The sequence below is a fragment of the Lutra lutra genome, chromosome 10, assembly GCF_902655055.1.
Source record: "Lutra lutra chromosome 10, mLutLut1.2, whole genome shotgun sequence".
Taxonomy (NCBI): Eukaryota; Metazoa; Chordata; class Mammalia; order Carnivora; family Mustelidae; genus Lutra; species Lutra lutra.
The window spans coordinates 55,990,948-56,009,235 of NC_062287.1; the positions used below are offsets into that span (position 1 = coordinate 55,990,948).

Consider the following 18,288-nt stretch of genomic DNA (forward strand, 5'->3'; position numbering starts at 1 on the left):
TAACATCAGGGCTTGGATTACATGTCCTTTACTGTCTACTCTAGACCTTCCTTCACTTCTCATCACTCTCTATTTGCTAGCAGAATTCCAGATTGTTTTAGTAGCTAGTAGAGATATTTGGTTATCTTTCCTCCACCCCAAGGGAATTAATGAGAATTGGTCTAAACCAGTCATAGTAATTTCATTCCCTACTGCCAGTGACTGGTCTTAGGATGCACATGTAAACCAGTTCTGGACAATGAAACTTAAGGGACAAACTGGCTGGGGAATTTCCCTTTCCAGAAAACAAAGAAAAAAAAAAAAAGACAAGCTTAGCTAGCAAAAGGCCTTTTCTTCTGTTCCTTCCTTTTTATTTGGAAAGATGGAATAAAGGTAAGATGAAAGTTGAGTTGCAGCAGCCATCTCACAACCAAAAGAGGACAAGCAAGAAAAGGAAAATCCAGCATTCCTAAAGATGGCAAAATTAAGGATGCACTGGGTCCTTAATGATATAGTTGAATGACTAAATCAACTCTGGAATTTCCTATTAATAAATATCCTTTTGGTTTAAAGCACAGTAAATTGTTAACAGCAAATACAATTATTTCACATTAATGTAATACTGCTAATTTGAATTTGGAGAGTTTTGTAGGTCTAACTGTACTTAAATAGTATATCTATTGAGTTTTTTAATTATATAAGAATAATATGTTTACTTATACATAAAGAATTTATCCCTTAGTTTTATAGTGTACATAATTAAGCGATACTACATTAGACATAACTTAGGCCAATACTAGGCATCTGAAATATTTTTCCTTCATAAAGTATTCATATACATCCTCAAAAGACTCAACATCATAAAAATGTTTATTCTAAGTTAACTTACATATTTAATGTAATCCCAATAAAAATACTGTTAGGACTTTTTTTCTGGTACTAGTTTGATTATAAAGTTTATTTGTGTATTTTCAGCCATAAAAAGAATGTGATCTTGCCATTTGCTAAAAACATGGTTGGATCTAGAGAGTATTATGCTAAGTGAAATAAATGAAGACAGAGAGACAAATACCACACGATTTCACTTATAGGTGGAAACTAAAAAATAAAACAAATGAATAAACAAACAAGAAGCAGAAAAAGACCCATAAATACAGAGAACAAACTGATGGTTACTGGAAAGGAGGGAAATGGGGGCTTGGGCAAAAACGGGTGTGGGGAATGGGAGATACAGGCTTCCAGTTAACAGAATGGGTATGTCACAGGGAGTAAGAGGTATAGCATAGGGAATATAGGCAATGGTATTACAATAGCATTGGATGGTGATAGTAGCTGCACTTGTGGTTAGCACAGGATAAAGTATAGACTTGTGGAATCACTATGTTTTACACCTGAAACAAACATAACATTGTATGTCAACCATATTTTTAAAAAAAGTTTATTTGTAAGAATAAACAAGTAACCAGGAAAATCTTAAAAAAGACTCTACCACCTACTAAAACATTTAAAATGCCTCTGTAGGGGCGCCTAGGTGGATCAATCGGTAAAGCGTCTGCCTTCGGCTCAGGTCATGATCCCAGGATCCAGGGATCTAGCCCCGTAACAGGTTCCCTGCTCAGTGGAGAGCCTGTTTCTCCCACTCCCCCTGCTTGTGTTCCCTCTCTTGCCATCTCTCTCTGTCAAATAAATAAATAAAATCTTAAAAAATAAAATAAAATGCCTCTGTAATTAAAGTGTAGTAGTGGCACATCAATAAATAGGCAAGCCAATGGGAAAAGAAACTTAACAGATCCAAATCTATGTGAAAATTTGGTACATGATAAAGGCATCATTTAAAAAAAAAAGATTTTACTTATTTATTTGAGAGAGAGAGTGCGCACAAGCGTGGGGAGAGGGGCAGAGAGGGAGAAGAAGACTCCCCACTGTGCAAGGAGCCCAATGCAGGGCTTGATCCCAGGACCTTGGGATCATGACCTAAGCTGAAGGTAGATGCTTAACTGACTGAGGTGTCCCAAGGCATCATTTTTTAAAAACAATTTTATTTATTTGAGAGAGAGAGATTGAGTGCAGGAGCAGGGGGGAGAGGTGGAGGGAGAGGAAGAAGCAGACTCTCCGCTGAGCAGAGAGCCCGACTTGGGGCTTGATCCCAGGACCCTGAGATCATTTTAATCCAGGGGAAAAGACTAATTTTTATTAAGGTAAAACTCATATAATGGGAAAAAGACTTTTTAATAAATGGTGTTACAACAATTGGATAATCTGTGGGCAAAGATAAAACTGAATTTGTTCCTCACTTTGCACATCAAGATAAACTTAAAACAGGTGTTAAAAAAAGGAACCATAGGGGTGCCTGGGTGGCTCAGTGGGTTAAGGCCTCTGCCTTTGGCTCAGGTCATGATCCCAGGGTCCTGGGATCGAGCACTGCATCAGGCTCTCTATTCATCGGAGAGCCTGCTTCTTCCTTCCTTCTCCCTCTGCCTGCCTCTCTGCCTACTTGTGATCTCTGTCTGTCAAATAAATAAATAAAATCTTAAAAAAAAAAAAAAGGAACCATACAGTTCCTGGGGGGTGGGAAATACATGAATTCCTTTATAACCTGGGAGAAGTAAATGTCTTTCTGCAATTCAAAATCCAGAAGCAACATACGCTAGACAGATTTGAGTATGTTAAGATCTAAAACCAAAGCTTTTGGTATGCCTGGGTAGTTCAGTCAGTTAAGCATCTGACTCTTGATTTCAGCTCAGATCATAATCTCAGGGTCGTTAAGATCAAGCCCCTTGTTGGGCCCTGCACTGGGCACAGAACCTGCTTAGGATTCTCTCTCCCTCTCCCTCTGCCCCACCCCAAAACCCTCTCTTAAAAAATAAATAAATAAATAAATAAATAAATAAAAACAAAACTTTTTACATAGCAAAATATATTGTAAGCAAAGTAGAAAAACAAGTTGGAAAAATATTTTTAAGATTTATAAAGAAGAAATATCCTGAATACACAGAGCTTCAAAGAGCAACTTTGGAAAACAGTTTGGCAAATTTCTTAAAAAACTATATATAATTTACCATATGACCCAGCAATTCCATTCTTAGGTATTTACCCAAGGGAAATCCAAATATATTTCCACAGAAAGATTTGTATGTGAATGTTCATAGCAGCATTATTTATAAAAGCAAAAAAATGGAAACAACCCAAGTGTTCAGCAACTGATAAACAAGTTAATTAAAATGTGGTATATCTACACAATGGAATGTCATTCAGTAATAAAAAGGTATGATGTACTGATAACATGCTACAACATGGATGAATCTTGAAAACATTGTATTAAATGAAAGAAGCCAATCACAAAAGGCCACCTACTGCATGATTTCATTTACATGAAGTCTCCAGAACAGGCAAATCTTTGAAGTCAGAAAATAGATTAGTGGTTCCCAGGGGACGGGGGAGGGAGAAATAACTGCTAGCAGGTAAGTAGTTTCTTTATGAGATAATGAGAATATCCTAAAATTAGTGACAATGACTGTACAACCATAAATATACTAAAAACCACTGACCCATATACTCTGAAAGGGTGAATTCTATGGTATGTGAAATTTAATTTTTAAAAACCTAATAAGTTTACCAATAAACTTACTGATTTTAATAACAACTTTAATATTTAAAAACCTAATAAGCAACAAAAACAGAGATGCTAGGATTTGTAACTCAATATATGAGCTTGAGCAAGTCACTTCACTTTGTCCTTTATTTCTCCATTTGTTGAATAGCTCCTTAAAGGCTTCCTAAGAGGCCTGATATCCATTATAAGTTTAAGACGTTGAATGAAGGACTATCTAATCAGATACGAGTAATATACAGCTTACAGGGAAAAAGCTGACATTACAAGAAATTGAAAGGAGAGCTTCTACTTTATAAAGAATAAGCCTTTCTCACCATTCTCAATATAAAATAATTCACCAGTTGTCATTCCTTAAGAGCTTGTGTGTCAGGAAGCATAAGTGCTTTGCATGTATTATTTCATTCTCACAGAACTCTAAAGAAAGCAGAAATTAAAAGAAAACAAAGACTATGTGAGGTTAAATGACTTTACCAAAGTAAATACACAAGCTGGACTTCAAACTCAGATCTTTATCACCTTTTTTTTTAAAGATCTATATCACTTTAAACAACAATTTCTATACCAAGGTATTACAAGAGCAACCATGGACTAAAAATCTGAAGTCTGGGTTTGAATCCTGTTTCTGCCATTTGATGATTCTGTGTTTTTAGGCAAGTCAAAAAACATTTTCATTTTCTCATTAAGAGAAAATATTAATCCCTGCCTTAATATATCTCATAAAATAATACAGAAAGGCACTAATATATCTTCCAGTTAAAGTACTATAGAAATGTTAAGAGATTACAGCAATGTAGTACTATTGATAAACCAAAAACATGTTGAAAATGAATGGTTTTAAAAATCTGTATAGTCTCTCTAATGGTTCATGTACTAAAGCAGTGATTTTCAAAACATACTCCTCTCAAGCACACTCAGGTACTGTAGACTAAATGGTTGTGATCCTCCATCCCACCCCCCCAACCCCAAATTCTTGTTAAATTCTAACATTTAATGTGATGGTATTTGGAAGTGGGGCCTTGGGAGGTGATGAGATCATGAGAGTATAGCCTTCAAGAATGGAATTAGTGAGTGCCCTTAGAAAACAGATGCCACAGAGCTTCCTTCCTCCTTCTGCCATGTGAGGACAGATCAAGAAGACTGCCATCTATGAACCAGCATGCGGTCCCCACTGGACACGGAATCTTTCAGCAGCTTGATCTTGGATTTCCCAGCCTCCAGAAATGTGAGAAATAACATTTCTGTTGTTTACAAGCCACCCAATCTATGGTATTTTTGTTACTGCAACGCTAACAGACTAAGATACCACTTACAAGTAGGAATCACAAACCAAAGCAGCTCCAAAATCTTTAATAAAAAAAGGTCAAAACCACTGTTTTTGGCATCATCTACTGGATTCTATCAAGGAATAGTGAAACCAGGACTTCAGGCCTTACCCAAAAAACAAGTGTGGTGTTTTGAGACTAAACGTAAATTTAATCCTGGTTCTGCCACATACTAGTTGGGTGACCTTTAATCTCAAGTCTGAATTTCCTTACTAATAAACGCAGAGAAATATCTACCTTCCAAGGCTGTCAGCAGATTAAATTAAGTAACATAAATAAAGCTATTACCACAATGACTGACACAAAGTACCTACCTGGAAAAAGAAAGTAATTGTTATTACTATATTATCTAGAAATATTCTGGAATTACTTAAGTCTAATTTGAAAAACTAAATTATGAAACTCAAGAAAAATCATAAACTCAAACCACCCTGAATATGCAAAACACATTTAAATAAGGCTTAGTGAAATTAAAGGCCAGAGATTATGAATTGAAAGAGTTGAAAGAGTAAGTCATGTAAGAGACATTCTCCTCTCTAGTCTTATTCCAAGGAACAGGTCCAACTTGAAGTAAGAGACAGATGGGAGAATGGAAAAAGATGGGTAGATAAGAAAAATGAATGAACAGAAGAAGAAATAAAGAAGGATGCTTTAAAATTGGTTAAAGTGAGACTTCATAAATCAAGACTGAGCAAAAGGCTGAATGTTAGTGTATTTGGAAAGAAATAAGATGCATGACTCAAAATTAAGTATGGCCAGGATAACAACTATGAATCCAAAAAACATAAGGGGTCTCAGAGATTCAAGTCTTAGTTGTTAGTGGCCCTACCATTAAGCTTCTACTGCCTTAGTATGAAGACTTTATTTTTCTTTTTTTTTTTTCCTTAAAGACTTAGTTATTTATTTTAGAGAGAGAGCGCAAACAAGCAAGAGGGGTAGAGGGAAAGAGAATTTCAAGTAGACTCCACACTGAGCGTGGAGCCCAACTTGGGGCTCCCTCTCAGGACCCTGAAATCACAACCTGAGCTGAAACCAAGAGTTGGACACTTAACCAACTGCACCACCCAGGCACCCTGAGTTTGTTTTCCTTATTATTAACAAAAAATATTGTCCCTGCCTCTCAGTTTTACCTTAGAGAATATAGAATTCTCTGAATGGTTTTCTTACCATAGTGCCATGAGATCATTTCAAACTGAAAGCTCTCTTTCCAGGGCAGGGAGAGAGTCTGTATTACCACTAACTTAGATTCAGCTGAGGCCTGCCATGTTCCAATAAGGAAACAGAAAAGAAAAATATATGAAAACAAGCCACTTAAATAAAATTCACCAACATAGCTCTTCTCTTCACAATATTATAAAGAAGGATTTCCCTGAGGAACTTTATTTTCTAGGATAAGCAGTTAACAAAGAAGACCGAAGCATCTATTTAAAGAGGGTAAGTTACCAACAGTTATACAATCTTCTAATAAGCAGATTTTTTATTCATTTTCTCTTAGTATTTTTCTTTTCAGTTCTTATCGTCAGAGAACTTGTTTCAACAAAGCGAGAAGCTGAGCTCTAAACTAAGCTGTAGCATATATAGTTATTAAAAAGTTAATATTTTTATATATTTTTACAGACGAGTGCTGGTATACTAAAGGACCGAATTTTAGTTTAAGAAAGGCAGCAATTAAGAAACATACCAATAATAGATGGTACATTTATTTTTATACTCCAGGTTAATTTTCCCAAATAATCTATCATGGATCAGTTTCCAGATCCTCCTTATTCCTGTTACAGTCTTACCTTTCTGTCATCTAAAGCCAAAACAATCTCCGTTTTACACCTTGTATGAGGCCTTCTACTATTTCTTTCCGTTGTGCATCCAGCACCTATCTTCTGCTAAGATTTTCTCACCTTTCTACTGTGTATCATAGTCAGGTCTCCAATCCTTAATTTCCTCCCCTGGTTTTTTCAAATCCAGCCCCCTCAATTCTCACCACCTTTCTACCCTACTGTTTTAATTTATGGGAATCTTCTTTCTCTTTATTCCAAGGACCTTCTTTCACAGTACTGCATCTCTTGTCCTCATCTCCTTTTTGATCAGTTTTTGTACATAGTACTTCTTTAAAAACTAAGATTTCTCCTCTCTAGTCTTTATCCCAAGTATATCAACCCATCTCCAAAATTCCAAACACACCCTCTTAACTACCTCATACATATTCTTCCTATCCCTTTTCTCTTTAGTTACTAGTCTTCAGAATATCACTTGATACCGCAAATACCCCTCAAAAAAACCTGCCTATTCAATTCCCTCTGCTTCCTAGTAATTACCTCTCCCATGATCAACTCATACCCTTCTCTCCTATACCTGAGTACCCCCTAATCTGGCACAAGCCATTCAACAACCTAAAATTCCCCAAACCTATCTCTTCAACACAATTCCTCCTTTCCTAGTAAATGGTTTTCCCTAAAACATTTTAACTGGCTACTCTGAATACTTCATTAATTCTGAGTCTTCTTAAACCAGTATATACCTTCCATCAGACTTTGCCTGGCAAAATCAACTACCCAAATATCCTCTTTAAGCTACCCTACCTTACCTCTGCAGCACTTTCATTCACTAAACCCTGTTCTCAGTCTTTTTTCCACCTCTAGAGCCCATGGTCACTCTCTAAGCACCTCATCACTCCTCCCCTTACTCCCGACCCTCACTTCTTAGCACGATCCTATTACCCTTAACAGTCTACTTAGCTATATTCTCCATCTTCCTCAGCCCTGTTTTCAAACTTTCTCAGGTCTCCCCTAAGAGACCTAATCTAATCATCCCCTCACTCCCTGAATCTGCCTCTTAACACCCCTAGGAACTCTCTCTAGAACCTTCTGCTCCCTAGTTTTCTTTCCTTCAACCCTGCCTCAGATGTTCTCAATTCCCTCAGCCTTTCTTTTCTTTTTTTTAGGAGGTTTTTTTTTGTTTTTGTTTTGTTTTTTAATCTTATTTATTTGACAGAGAGTACAAGCAGGGGGAGCAGCAGGGAGAGGGAGAAGCAGGCTCCGGCTGAGCAGAAAGCCCCAAGTGACGCTCCATCCCAGGATCCTGGGATCATGACCTGAGCCGAAGGAAGACCCTTAACCAACTGAGCCACCCAGGCAGGCATCCCTCCCTCTGCTTTTCTAATATCTAGTTCTTTTAGTCCTTTTACTACTCCCAAATCTTTCCCTAGTTGTTCCCCTAATTCCCCTCAACTTTTCTCAGTCATTCCCCATGTCCCTCAATCCTCCCCGACAGATATTCCCGATTTTTGTCACCTCTACTACCTTTCCTCAAACCTTCACCATCACTTATTCTGAAGGTGCCTCCTACTTCTCTTAAATAATCCTCTCAGCTTTCTCAATCTTTACCTCATTCCCTCCTTCCTTCAATACTATTTGTCCTCCAATTTCCATTGACTTGGCGCCTCCCCTAATTCCCAAATCCGCCTTCAACACCATCTAAACGTCTCCAGGCCGCCGCCAATATTCTCTCCCATCCTTAGCTTCCCTTGACGTGCCGCGCTAAACGCCCAGAGACACCATTCTCCAATGGCCGGGGCCTGGCCTCTAGGGGAAGGGGTATGGGTCACGTACCCCATTCGCATCTTGGCTCCGCTCTGACTGCCCCCGCTGCCGGGGAGAGGTGGGCGAGAGGGCAGACGGCCGAGGTGCATGCTCTTCTCGAGGGCCGACATGAGGGAAGGCCTCAGGTAATCAAACAGTAGCCTAAGCTTCGTCCCACGCTAAGTGCGGCCCAGCCGGTCACAGCTCGCTCCCCTAGCGACGCCCAGAGCCTTTGGACAGCACCCAGCTACCGGCAGCACCGCCCACCGGCTCCGTAAACTCCACCCCCTCTCCTCAGCGCTTCCACCGGAAGTGCGCAACAGCCCTCCATAAAGGAAGCTGGGTAACGGAGTTTACGGATCTCTCGGGCCCCAAGCGGAGACCTCATCGACCCTCGCCGGAAAGACAAGAGCTCCTAAAGGCAATGCACCCTGGGCAATGAAGTCCTCAAAGGGCGTATCCATTTGCGCTTGCGCAGCTGGAGGCGATAGCGTCAAATCTCGCAGAGGTAGTTTGGCAGAGCATGCTGGGTGTTGTAGTCTATTTGCGGGAAGAGGTCTTGGCGCTTTTCCTTCTCACAGTTTCTCGCAGACTGTTACCGGAAGAGCCCCTTCTTCCTGCTTCCCAGGCTGCCCGGCGGCTCCGGTTGCCGGGGAACGCAGGCGCCTTGGGAAGGGATGGCGGGAGGCTACCCCTTAGGTGCTGGAGCGGGAACTCAATTGGTGAAGAAAAGCTCTGGCTCGTCATGAAACAACGAAAAGGCCAGGGGCCTGTGGGCGTCCGAGGCCGCAAGAAAAGAGGTAAACTGAGCGACCAAAGGTCGAGGAAAGAGTAAGGAGCACAGTTAAGGGAGCAAAGTGCAAAGAATTCTAGAAGAGTCCCACACGCGCCTGTAAAAAAAAGCCGGGAGAAGGGAAGAAGTGGGAAACAACCAAGGAATCAAAGGGTTGGAAGAGAAGGCAATTGGCTCTCCAACGGATGGAAAGGAAATAGGGGCTGAAGTGGGGGGACAAAACGGACAAGTAAATGGGGCGAGGTAAGGGCTAAAAGGGTGCAGACAGAACGTTTGTAAAGAAAGGGAATTTAAAAAAAAAAATACCAGGAATTTTTTTAACTTTTTGAAGTGAGATATACTCGACATATAACATTGTCTTAGCTTTAGGTTGTACAACATCATTGAATATTCCTATATATTGCGAAATGAGCACCACAGTAAGTCTAGTTAGCATCCATCACCAATCACTAAAATTTTTTTTCTTATCATGAAAATCTTTTTAAAAGGTTTTATTTATTTATTCACCAGAGACAGCGAGAGAGAGGCAGAGGGAGAAGCAGGCTCTCCGCTGAGGAGGGAGCCCATTGTGGGACTCAATCCCAGTACTGTCAAGATCATGACCTGAGCCCAAGGCAGATGCTTAACTGAGCCACCCAGGTGCCCCTCATGAAAATTTTTAAGACTCTTCTAGCAATTTTTGTTTAAGATTTTATTTATTTATGAGACAGAGAGACCAGGAGAGGAGGAGGGTGAGAGGGAGAAGCAGACTCCCTGCTGAGCAGGGAGCCTGGTGTGGGACTCAATCTTGAGACCCCAGGATCATAACCTGAGCTGAAGGCAGTTGCTTAACCAACTGAGGCACCCAGGTGCTCTCTTTTAGCAACTTTCAAATATACAGTACATCAGTAACTATAGTCACTCTGCGGTACATTACATCTCTATGACTTAGGACTGTTTGTTTGCTTTAAAGATTATTTATTTACCAGAGAGAGGAAAAAGGAGAGTCTGAGAGTACCAGGGGCTGGGGTGGACAGGTAGAGGAAGAAGCAGGCTCCTGGCTGAGCAAGAAGACTGATGCGGCGTTCATCCCAAGACCCTGGGATCATGACCCCAGCTGAAGGCATGCTTAACACACTGAGCCACCCAAGCGTCCCTGAGGTGTTTTTGGTAACAAATGTGTGTTTGTGTGTGGGAAGGTATACCTTTGTGGAGTTCCACATGGACTGGAAGACACATAAGTTGGAAAGGTGGTATGTCAATAATTATAATAGTCAAGGATCTTATTTTATACATTACTGAAACCCCAAGAACTAGCATAAAGCAGGAGTCGGTAAGTGGCTGAATGAGTCAAACATAAGACAATCATGAAGAATGAAGGGCTACAGGCAGGAGTTGGGAAAGATATTTGTGGAGGAGAGAGGAAGAAAGAGTGGGGAGTGACAGGGTGTGGTAGTGTTGGAGCGGGGGTGAAGGCATGAGGATCTCTGAAGGATTTGAGAGGATAAAAGAGTGTGTAGCAAGAGGACCTTATCAGAATAGTAGGCTTAAAGAGAAACATGCTCTCCAGAAGAGCAGGGAAATGTTAGCTGCAGAGAGAACAGTCGCCCTGGTAACCCAGGACAGATCAGGAAACTGGAAATTAAATCTTTATAGGGCTGCCTCCAAACTACAAACAAACAAACTTTGTGTGACTTTGCCTTTTTACATTACAGGTAAATTGGTATTAAGAATAGTGATAGTACATTAGGTCATTGGATTGAGACAGAATCTACAGTCTGGAAGTGAATCTTATCCAAGCCATTTAAAGATAATTAAGGCAGTTTTGAGGCAGTACCTTTCCGGCCAGGAATGATGGGAGGATATGAAATGGAAGCATGGGTATGTTCAATGCTGGTGCTCCCTATGCCAAACCAGTCAAGCATATTTGGTTTATAGGAGGAAAATAAAGATAGAAATAACGTAAGAATTTCCTTCTTGCTGTACCATGTGTGTATATATCTGTGTGTGTGATACATATATATGTGTGTGTGTATATATATATATATATATATATGTTTGCTGTAATGCTCATATACACACCTCTGTATTATTTTCACATCAAAACTAGCTATCCATAAAGATTAGGGTGGGTCATCTTGAACTATAGAGAGCAGAGAAGGTGTTTGCTTTACAAATCTAAAGACTGACATATATAGATGTCCTGATCTGATGTACTCCAATGTATTTTCTTCCTGTTGAGCATGACCACTCTCCAAGGGAAAAGTAAGAGTAATAGATGTGTGTAATATAGGAATGGTTTCCTGTTTCCTTATTTTTTTTTAATTCCAGTATAGCTAACATATAGTGTTATGTTAATTTTAGGTGTACAGTATGGTGATTCAACAATTCTATGCATTACTCAGTGCTCATCATAAGTGTGCACTTTAATCCCCATCACCTAATTTCACCCAACCCAACCCCCAACCTCTCTCCTGGTAACCATCAGCTTGTTCTCTATAATTAAGAGTCTATTTCTTGGTTTGTCTCTTTTTTTTCCTTTGTTCATTTGTTTTGTTTCTTAAATTCCACATGAGTGAAATCATATGGTATTTGTCGTCCTCTGATTTATTTCACTTAGCATTATATGCTCTAGCTCCAGCCATGTTGTTGCAAAGGGCAAGATTTCATTCTTTTATATGAGTGAATAATATTCATATTCATATATATAGTTTCTTAAATCTCCTCTAAGTCATGGTTAGGAGATAACTATAAGTGGAAGATAGTTTGGGTCATTAAAGGAAAGTTTTATAGAAAGTCATGATTAGGGGCACCTGGGTGGCTCAGTGGGTTGGGCCTCTGCCCTCGGCTTGGATCATGATCCTAGGGTCGTGGGATCAAGCACCACGTCGGGCTCTCTGCTAGGCGGGGAGCCTGCTTCCCCCTCCCCCTCTGCCTGCCTCTCTGCCTCCTTGTGATCTCTCTCTCTCTCTCTGTCAAATAAATAAATAAAATCTTTTTTAAAAAGTGGGGGGGGCGCCTGGGTGGCTCAGTGGGTTAAGCCGCTGCCTTCAGCTCAGGTCATGATTTCAGGGTCCTGGGATCAAGCCCCGCATTGGGCTCTCTGCTCAGCAAGGAGCCTGCTTCCTCCTCTCTCTCTGCCTGCCTCTCTGCCTGCTTGTGATCTCTGTCTGTCAAACAAATAAATCTTTAAAAAAAAAAAAAAGGAAGAAAGTCATGATTAAATGCCTTGTTTACATTTATTATCTGTCTGAAATCCAATAAATATTACAAAAGCCAATAAATATTTTGAGCCCAGTACTGTACTAAAAAATGGTGGCAGAATTGGAAGATGATGGTGTCTGTTTTCATTGACTGAATGATGTTGGCAGGAAAGAAAATACACAATTTAAGGTGGTCTTTATTGGAATGCTGAGTCATATGCTATAGACTTAATCATTTGAGCATTGAGTGAAGGGAGTCATTGCTGTTTCATGTTTGGTGATGGTTTTAAAGTAGGAGGTAAAGATAACGTATCTTAGAACCTGGACATTGCAATAATAAAAAACAACACTACTTGGAAGAAAAATTTAAACTACTTCTGAGATTTTTAAAAACCTATGTACTCTATTGTTATGCTTATATTTTTGAAATGGTATCTTTTTAAATTGAAGTATAATTGACATGCAATGTTATGTTAGTTCCAGGTGTACATCGTGATTCCAGAAATCTATATGTTATACTACGCTCACCACAAGTGTAACTACTGTCTGTCCCCGTACAACACTATTACAATACCATTGACTATATTCCTTATGTTGTACATTTTATTCCCATGACTTATTCATTCCATAACTGGAAGCCTGTATCTCCCACTCCCCTTCATCTATTTTGCCCGTCCTCCTGCTCCTCTCCCCTCTGGCAACCATCAGTTTTTCCTTATATTTTTGGGTCTGTTTCTACTTTTTGTTTGTTTGTTTAGGTTCCACATGTAAGTGAACTCATATAATATTTGTCTTTCTCAGTCTGACTTACTTCACTTAGCATAATACCCTCTACATCCATCCATGTTGTTTGAAAGGCAAGATCTTGTTCTTTTTTTATGGCTGAGTAATATCCCATTTTGTACATACACCATATCTCTTTTATCCATTTATCTATCAGTGGGTTACTTCCACATCATGGCTACTGTAAATACTGCTGCAATAAACATAGGAGTGCATATATCTCTTCTAATTAGTGTTTTTTGTTCTTTGGGTAAGTACCTAGTAGTGGAGATTATTGGATCATGGGGTGATTCTTAATTTTTCATCAATGGGGTGATTTTTAATTTTTTTAATTTTTAAATTAGTATATAATGTATTATTAGCCCCAGGGGTACAGGTCTGTGAATCGCCAAGTTTACACGCTTCACAGCACTCACCATAGCACATACCCTCCCCAATGTCCATAACCTTACCACCCTCTCCCTACCCACCTCCCCCCCGGCAACCCTCAGTTTGTTTTGTGAGATTAAGGGTCTCTTATGGTTTGTCCCTCTCCCGGTCCCATCTTGTTTCATTTATTCTTTTCCTAGCCCCCAAACCTCCCACGTTGCATCTCCATATTTTTAATTTTTTAAGGAACATTCTTACTGTTTTCCACAGTAGCTGCACCAGTTTACACTCCCACCAGTGGTGCCTGAGGGTTCTTTTTTCTCCACATCCTTGCCAACACTTGTTATTTCTTGTCTTTTTAATTCTAACCATTCCAACAGTATAAGGTTTTATCGTTTTAATGTGCATGAAATGATATCTTTCAGTTAAAGAGGAGTTTGTCTTAGCATGTCTTAAGTTGGTATTATGTTGTTAGAATAACCTGAATCAGACCCTGAATACTAATTAGTTATCAAGGTCACTTAAGTGACCAGGTAGGTTATTATATGGTCCGCTTTGCTATTTGCTTCTCATGTATTAGAATACATAAGATAAAACATCTCTCTGTAGAGACGAAAATGCGTTCTCATTCAAAAAGCAGATTATTTTTCTGTATTTAGTTTAAAGTTTGACTTAGTGTTTTTGGATTTCTCCACAGGTTTGAGTGACATTTCTCCATCTACAAGCCTACCACCTCTTGTTGAAGGCCAGCTACGCTGCTTTCTGAAACTTACTGTCAATAGAGTCATATGGAAGATTGCAAAGCCTCCCACTTGTGTACTTGTCCGAGTGAGATGGTGGGGAGAAACATCAGATGGAACCTTATTTTGTCCTAGGGACGCATTGCAGACTGAACCTAAAGCTGTGAGAACAACTACCCGTTATGCTGTTCGCTGTGGTCCAAAGCAGTTTACCTCTTATCTAACTGGTACGTTTCTGTCTTATCATTTTACCTCCAGGCTTAATAAACATGTATTATGTTGTTAGCAGTGGGTGTTATTGTGTACATAGTATCTATTGAGTGAAAGAAGTTTTATAATAGCCCTTTTATTGAGAGTATACTCTCTACCAGCAGTTGATGCATATTATTTCTAATAATAACCCTGCAAGAAAGACGTTTTCTGTTTTATAGGCAATGAAACAGGTTCAGAAATGAAATGAATACTCTTTAAAGTTATATAGTTGAGAAATGGCAAAAGTTGGATTTGAACCAATTTCTGTCAGACACCAAAACTCACACACTTTGACCACACCATGCTGCTTTAAGAAATAACTGTAGTCTCTGCTCTGGGACTTATATTATGCTCAAGGAAAGAATATGTTATATAATATAGATCTATGTAAATATGTATATTTATATATATAAAAATAAAAGTATATGTAAAAGTATATATGTGCTAGAATTCACACATAATATATACTGTATGATATATAATTTTTGTATAATGTGTATATGTATATATACACATTACATATAGTACGTATGTATATAAACTTTACTAATAGTGCAAGATAACACATGCTAAATGAATGGGTTAGTGGATTAGTAATATTGGTTTTCAGAGCAGGGAAGGATCCATTTACAGGATAACCAGGAGTCAAGATTTCTTCATTTCTGTTCAAGGAAAGCATTCTAAATGTACTGTATTTCTCTGTTTGGGTCAGGTTTTTGCATAAACACATTTTGGATGATAGGGTTATTTATCAAATCAATCCAGTTCAAGTCAGTAAAAATTAAGTAGCATGTAAACATTGTTGGTCTAAAACTATTAGAGAATCAGAGTTGAAATAAAAGTTAAACTGTCCTTAAGAAGGTTATATTCTATCAAAAAATTTTTGAAAACCTCAAAAAGAACAAAAAATTCAGTCTCTCAAAAGATACATACTGAGCACTTAGCATTTCATAGTCATTGTGCTGTAGGCACTGTGGGGAATTAGAAAAATGAACCAATTTAATCAGAATGGTATCTAATTCTAACTAAATTCACAGAGAAGTTTAGTTAAAATACTAAGTAGGAAGTGATAATTACAATTATAGGATACCCATAGATACTCTGGATACTATAAACCTAATTTAACAAATGAAGAGTAAATAAAAATTCTTCAGTAAGACAGAAGATATTTATTAATATGATCAACAAATCAGACATTTATTTGAGCATCTTGTGGTATAAAAAAGAATGTATTTGAACTTGAGATTGATGTTATCGGCTGCAGGATTTGGGGAAAGTCCCTCCCCATTTCTGACTCCCCTTTTTTCTCATCTGTAAAATGGCATTAGATTGCTGCCCTTTCACCTTGCTTTTTCATGAAGAAGCAGCTTGGTTGAATGAGAAGAACATGGGCTTTGAAGTCAGTCTTGAATTGGAACTCTGGCTTCAGAACTGGGTGGCTGTGTGCTGCTGAGATGTTCCTTAAGATCTTGGAACCTCGGTTTCCTGTTAGTTAAATGGGGGATAATAACACTAGCGGTAGGAATTGTTGAGAAGATTCAATGAAAAAAGTTGTGTGAAGTGATTGGTCCACTACCTGGCACACCGTAGGTGTGAATCTTGTAAAAATATAAAGTCTTGGGCAGTGTGGGGAATAAAGAAACTGTAGATGCAGTATCTGATCAAAAGGAACTTACAGATTAGTTGAAAAAAACAAAACTTATATGTATGAAATAGTAGTAAGTGGTGCCAGACAGTAAGTAATTAAATGTCTGATTACTTGGCACATATAGTAAATATCATATGAATATTCCAGGAAGTTATTAAGAGCCAAGTTTATCATAGGTTCTTAGGAAACTAGACTCCTACTTCCTTTTTTTTTTTTTTTTGATGTTTCATCTTTGTTTGTTTGTTTTTTTTAAGATTTTATTTATTTATTTGAGACAGAGGTACAGAGAGAGAGCATGAGCAGGGGGATAGGGGCAGAGGGAGAAAGAGAACCAGAACCACTGAGCAGAGATCCCGCTGCAGGGCTTGATCCGAGAACACCAGGATCATGACCAGAGCCAAAGGCAGATAGATGTTTAACCATTTGAGCCAGGTGCCCCAGAGAATCCTCCTTGTGTTGTGCACTAACTGGCTGCTTGAATTTGAGTAAGCCATTTCATCTTCCTGGGTCTTTATTTTCCCGTTATTAAAATGAAGGGGTTAACCACCAAATGGGTCAGTATTCACATTTTATAAATCTATTTAGGAAAGAAGCTTTGTAGAAGGTAGGATTTGAATAGGAGATGGATGAGATGAACCTTGTAAGTGAGGCCCAGCTGTGGACATGAATATGATGTGTTTATTAGAAAATGAAGGCACAAGAGATCAAACATTATTTCACAAGATGTATGCTCTAACTGTAAAGTTGGGGAAAATATAACTATTTCTTAAGCTATGTGGTAGGTATTTGGTTTATTATTCTTTTATGTACTCTTTTGTATGCATGTTTCATTTGAAAGAAAAGAAGTGCATCGTTCTGGAAGCCATGGTGGCCAGCCTGGCAAAGCCAACATTGGGCCCCAATCCCAAGTAAGCCATCACCAGGCTTCAGGTGATGAGCCCCTCCCATCCCTGTAGACCAGGCAGGCTGCAGCAAGTAGAAACAGTTGGGTTCTTTTATAGCAAAACAGCAAAACACTGAAAAGGAAGTTGAGAGAACCTCACTCTTTAATAGCCAAGCCACACACAAGCCTTCCTCACACCCTGTAATCATTGCTAATTACATCAATGTAATTTTTTTTTCTCTGTGTGAGGTATTTTTCATTCTTCCCTAAAACTTTATTGTTCTTTTGATAATGGGTTCACTGTTGCCCAGCCCCAGACGATGTGGTAGGTAGTGTTTTATTTGAAAATAAAATATATTTTTTTTAAGTAAACAGGTTTCCTGATGTAAGCCCCTCTGCCCATTTAAAAAAAAAAAAGGAAAAAATAAATGAAAAATATCTGTGTATGTTTTAATTGTTTCTGATTAGATATGGCTGTGCTGGTGCTGGAAATAATCACCAAAATTGACCATCTTCCAATTGGTAGAGTTCAGATCAGTGGACTAGCCCAGCTTTCTCCAACCCATCACATCAGTGGATTTTTTACCATTGTTTCACCAACATCCAAGAAACTTGGAGAACTCCAGGTAAAAATATTTTAATTATTTTCTGCGTAGACTAAAACTTTTACAGCACCAGTAGTTGAGTCTGTTTGTAGAATAGATAGGTACATGACTCCCATATATCATGCTAATTCCCACTTCATACCTTTGTTCATGTTTTTACCCAAAGACTATAATGTATCTTACTTATCCAAATCCTCTTAGTGCTTTACTGCCCATCTCAAGGGCCAAGTCTTTCACAGCTCCTACTGCATTCATCTTCTCTGTACTCTATTAAATTTATAACATTGGTTATATAATTATCGTTCAGTTATAATCCTACACAATCTCTACAATTATGTTTTAGTAGTCTCCCTTTAACTTCCCTTCTTTCTAGTATCTAGATTCCCTGGGAGGCAGGACAGTGTTTTCTACTTTCTGTGTTTTTCCTACAGTTCCTAACATAGTGTCAAGCATTAATTGCTTGTTTGACTCATGTAAGTGGTATCTTTGGTGTTTTCATTCATTGATTCAGCCTTCCTTTTTTTTATACATTATTATGTGCCAC

General features: G+C 38.7%; 2 protein-coding genes across 3 annotated transcripts in view; one reads left to right on the forward strand and one right to left on the reverse strand.

The window, feature by feature from the left end:
• PPME1 (protein phosphatase methylesterase 1) overlaps positions 1-8,806 on the reverse strand; it is a 69,906-nt gene extending 61,100 nt beyond the window's left edge. The window contains exon 1 of one of the 2 annotated variants that reach the window (XM_047690339.1): positions 8,520-8,806. Coding sequence is in view for 1 of the 2 variants with exons in the window: in XM_047690337.1 (XP_047546293.1) it covers positions 8,520-8,620 (101 nt within the window). In the remaining variant the exon portion in view is untranslated. The remainder of the gene's footprint in view (positions 1-8,519) is intronic. The other variant, XM_047690337.1, reaches the window with a different exon arrangement.
• A 233-nt stretch (positions 8,807-9,039) lies between these two features.
• The window catches only part of C2CD3 (C2 domain containing 3 centriole elongation regulator), a 144,084-nt gene continuing 134,835 nt past the window's right edge, over positions 9,040-18,288 (forward strand). Inside the window, 4 exon segments of the mRNA XM_047690348.1 lie at positions 9,040-9,289; positions 14,314-14,583; positions 17,608-17,765; positions 17,821-17,828. Of these exon segments, the coding sequence (XP_047546304.1) occupies positions 9,235-9,289; positions 14,314-14,583; positions 17,608-17,765; positions 17,821-17,828 (491 nt within the window). The 5' untranslated portion in view covers positions 9,040-9,234.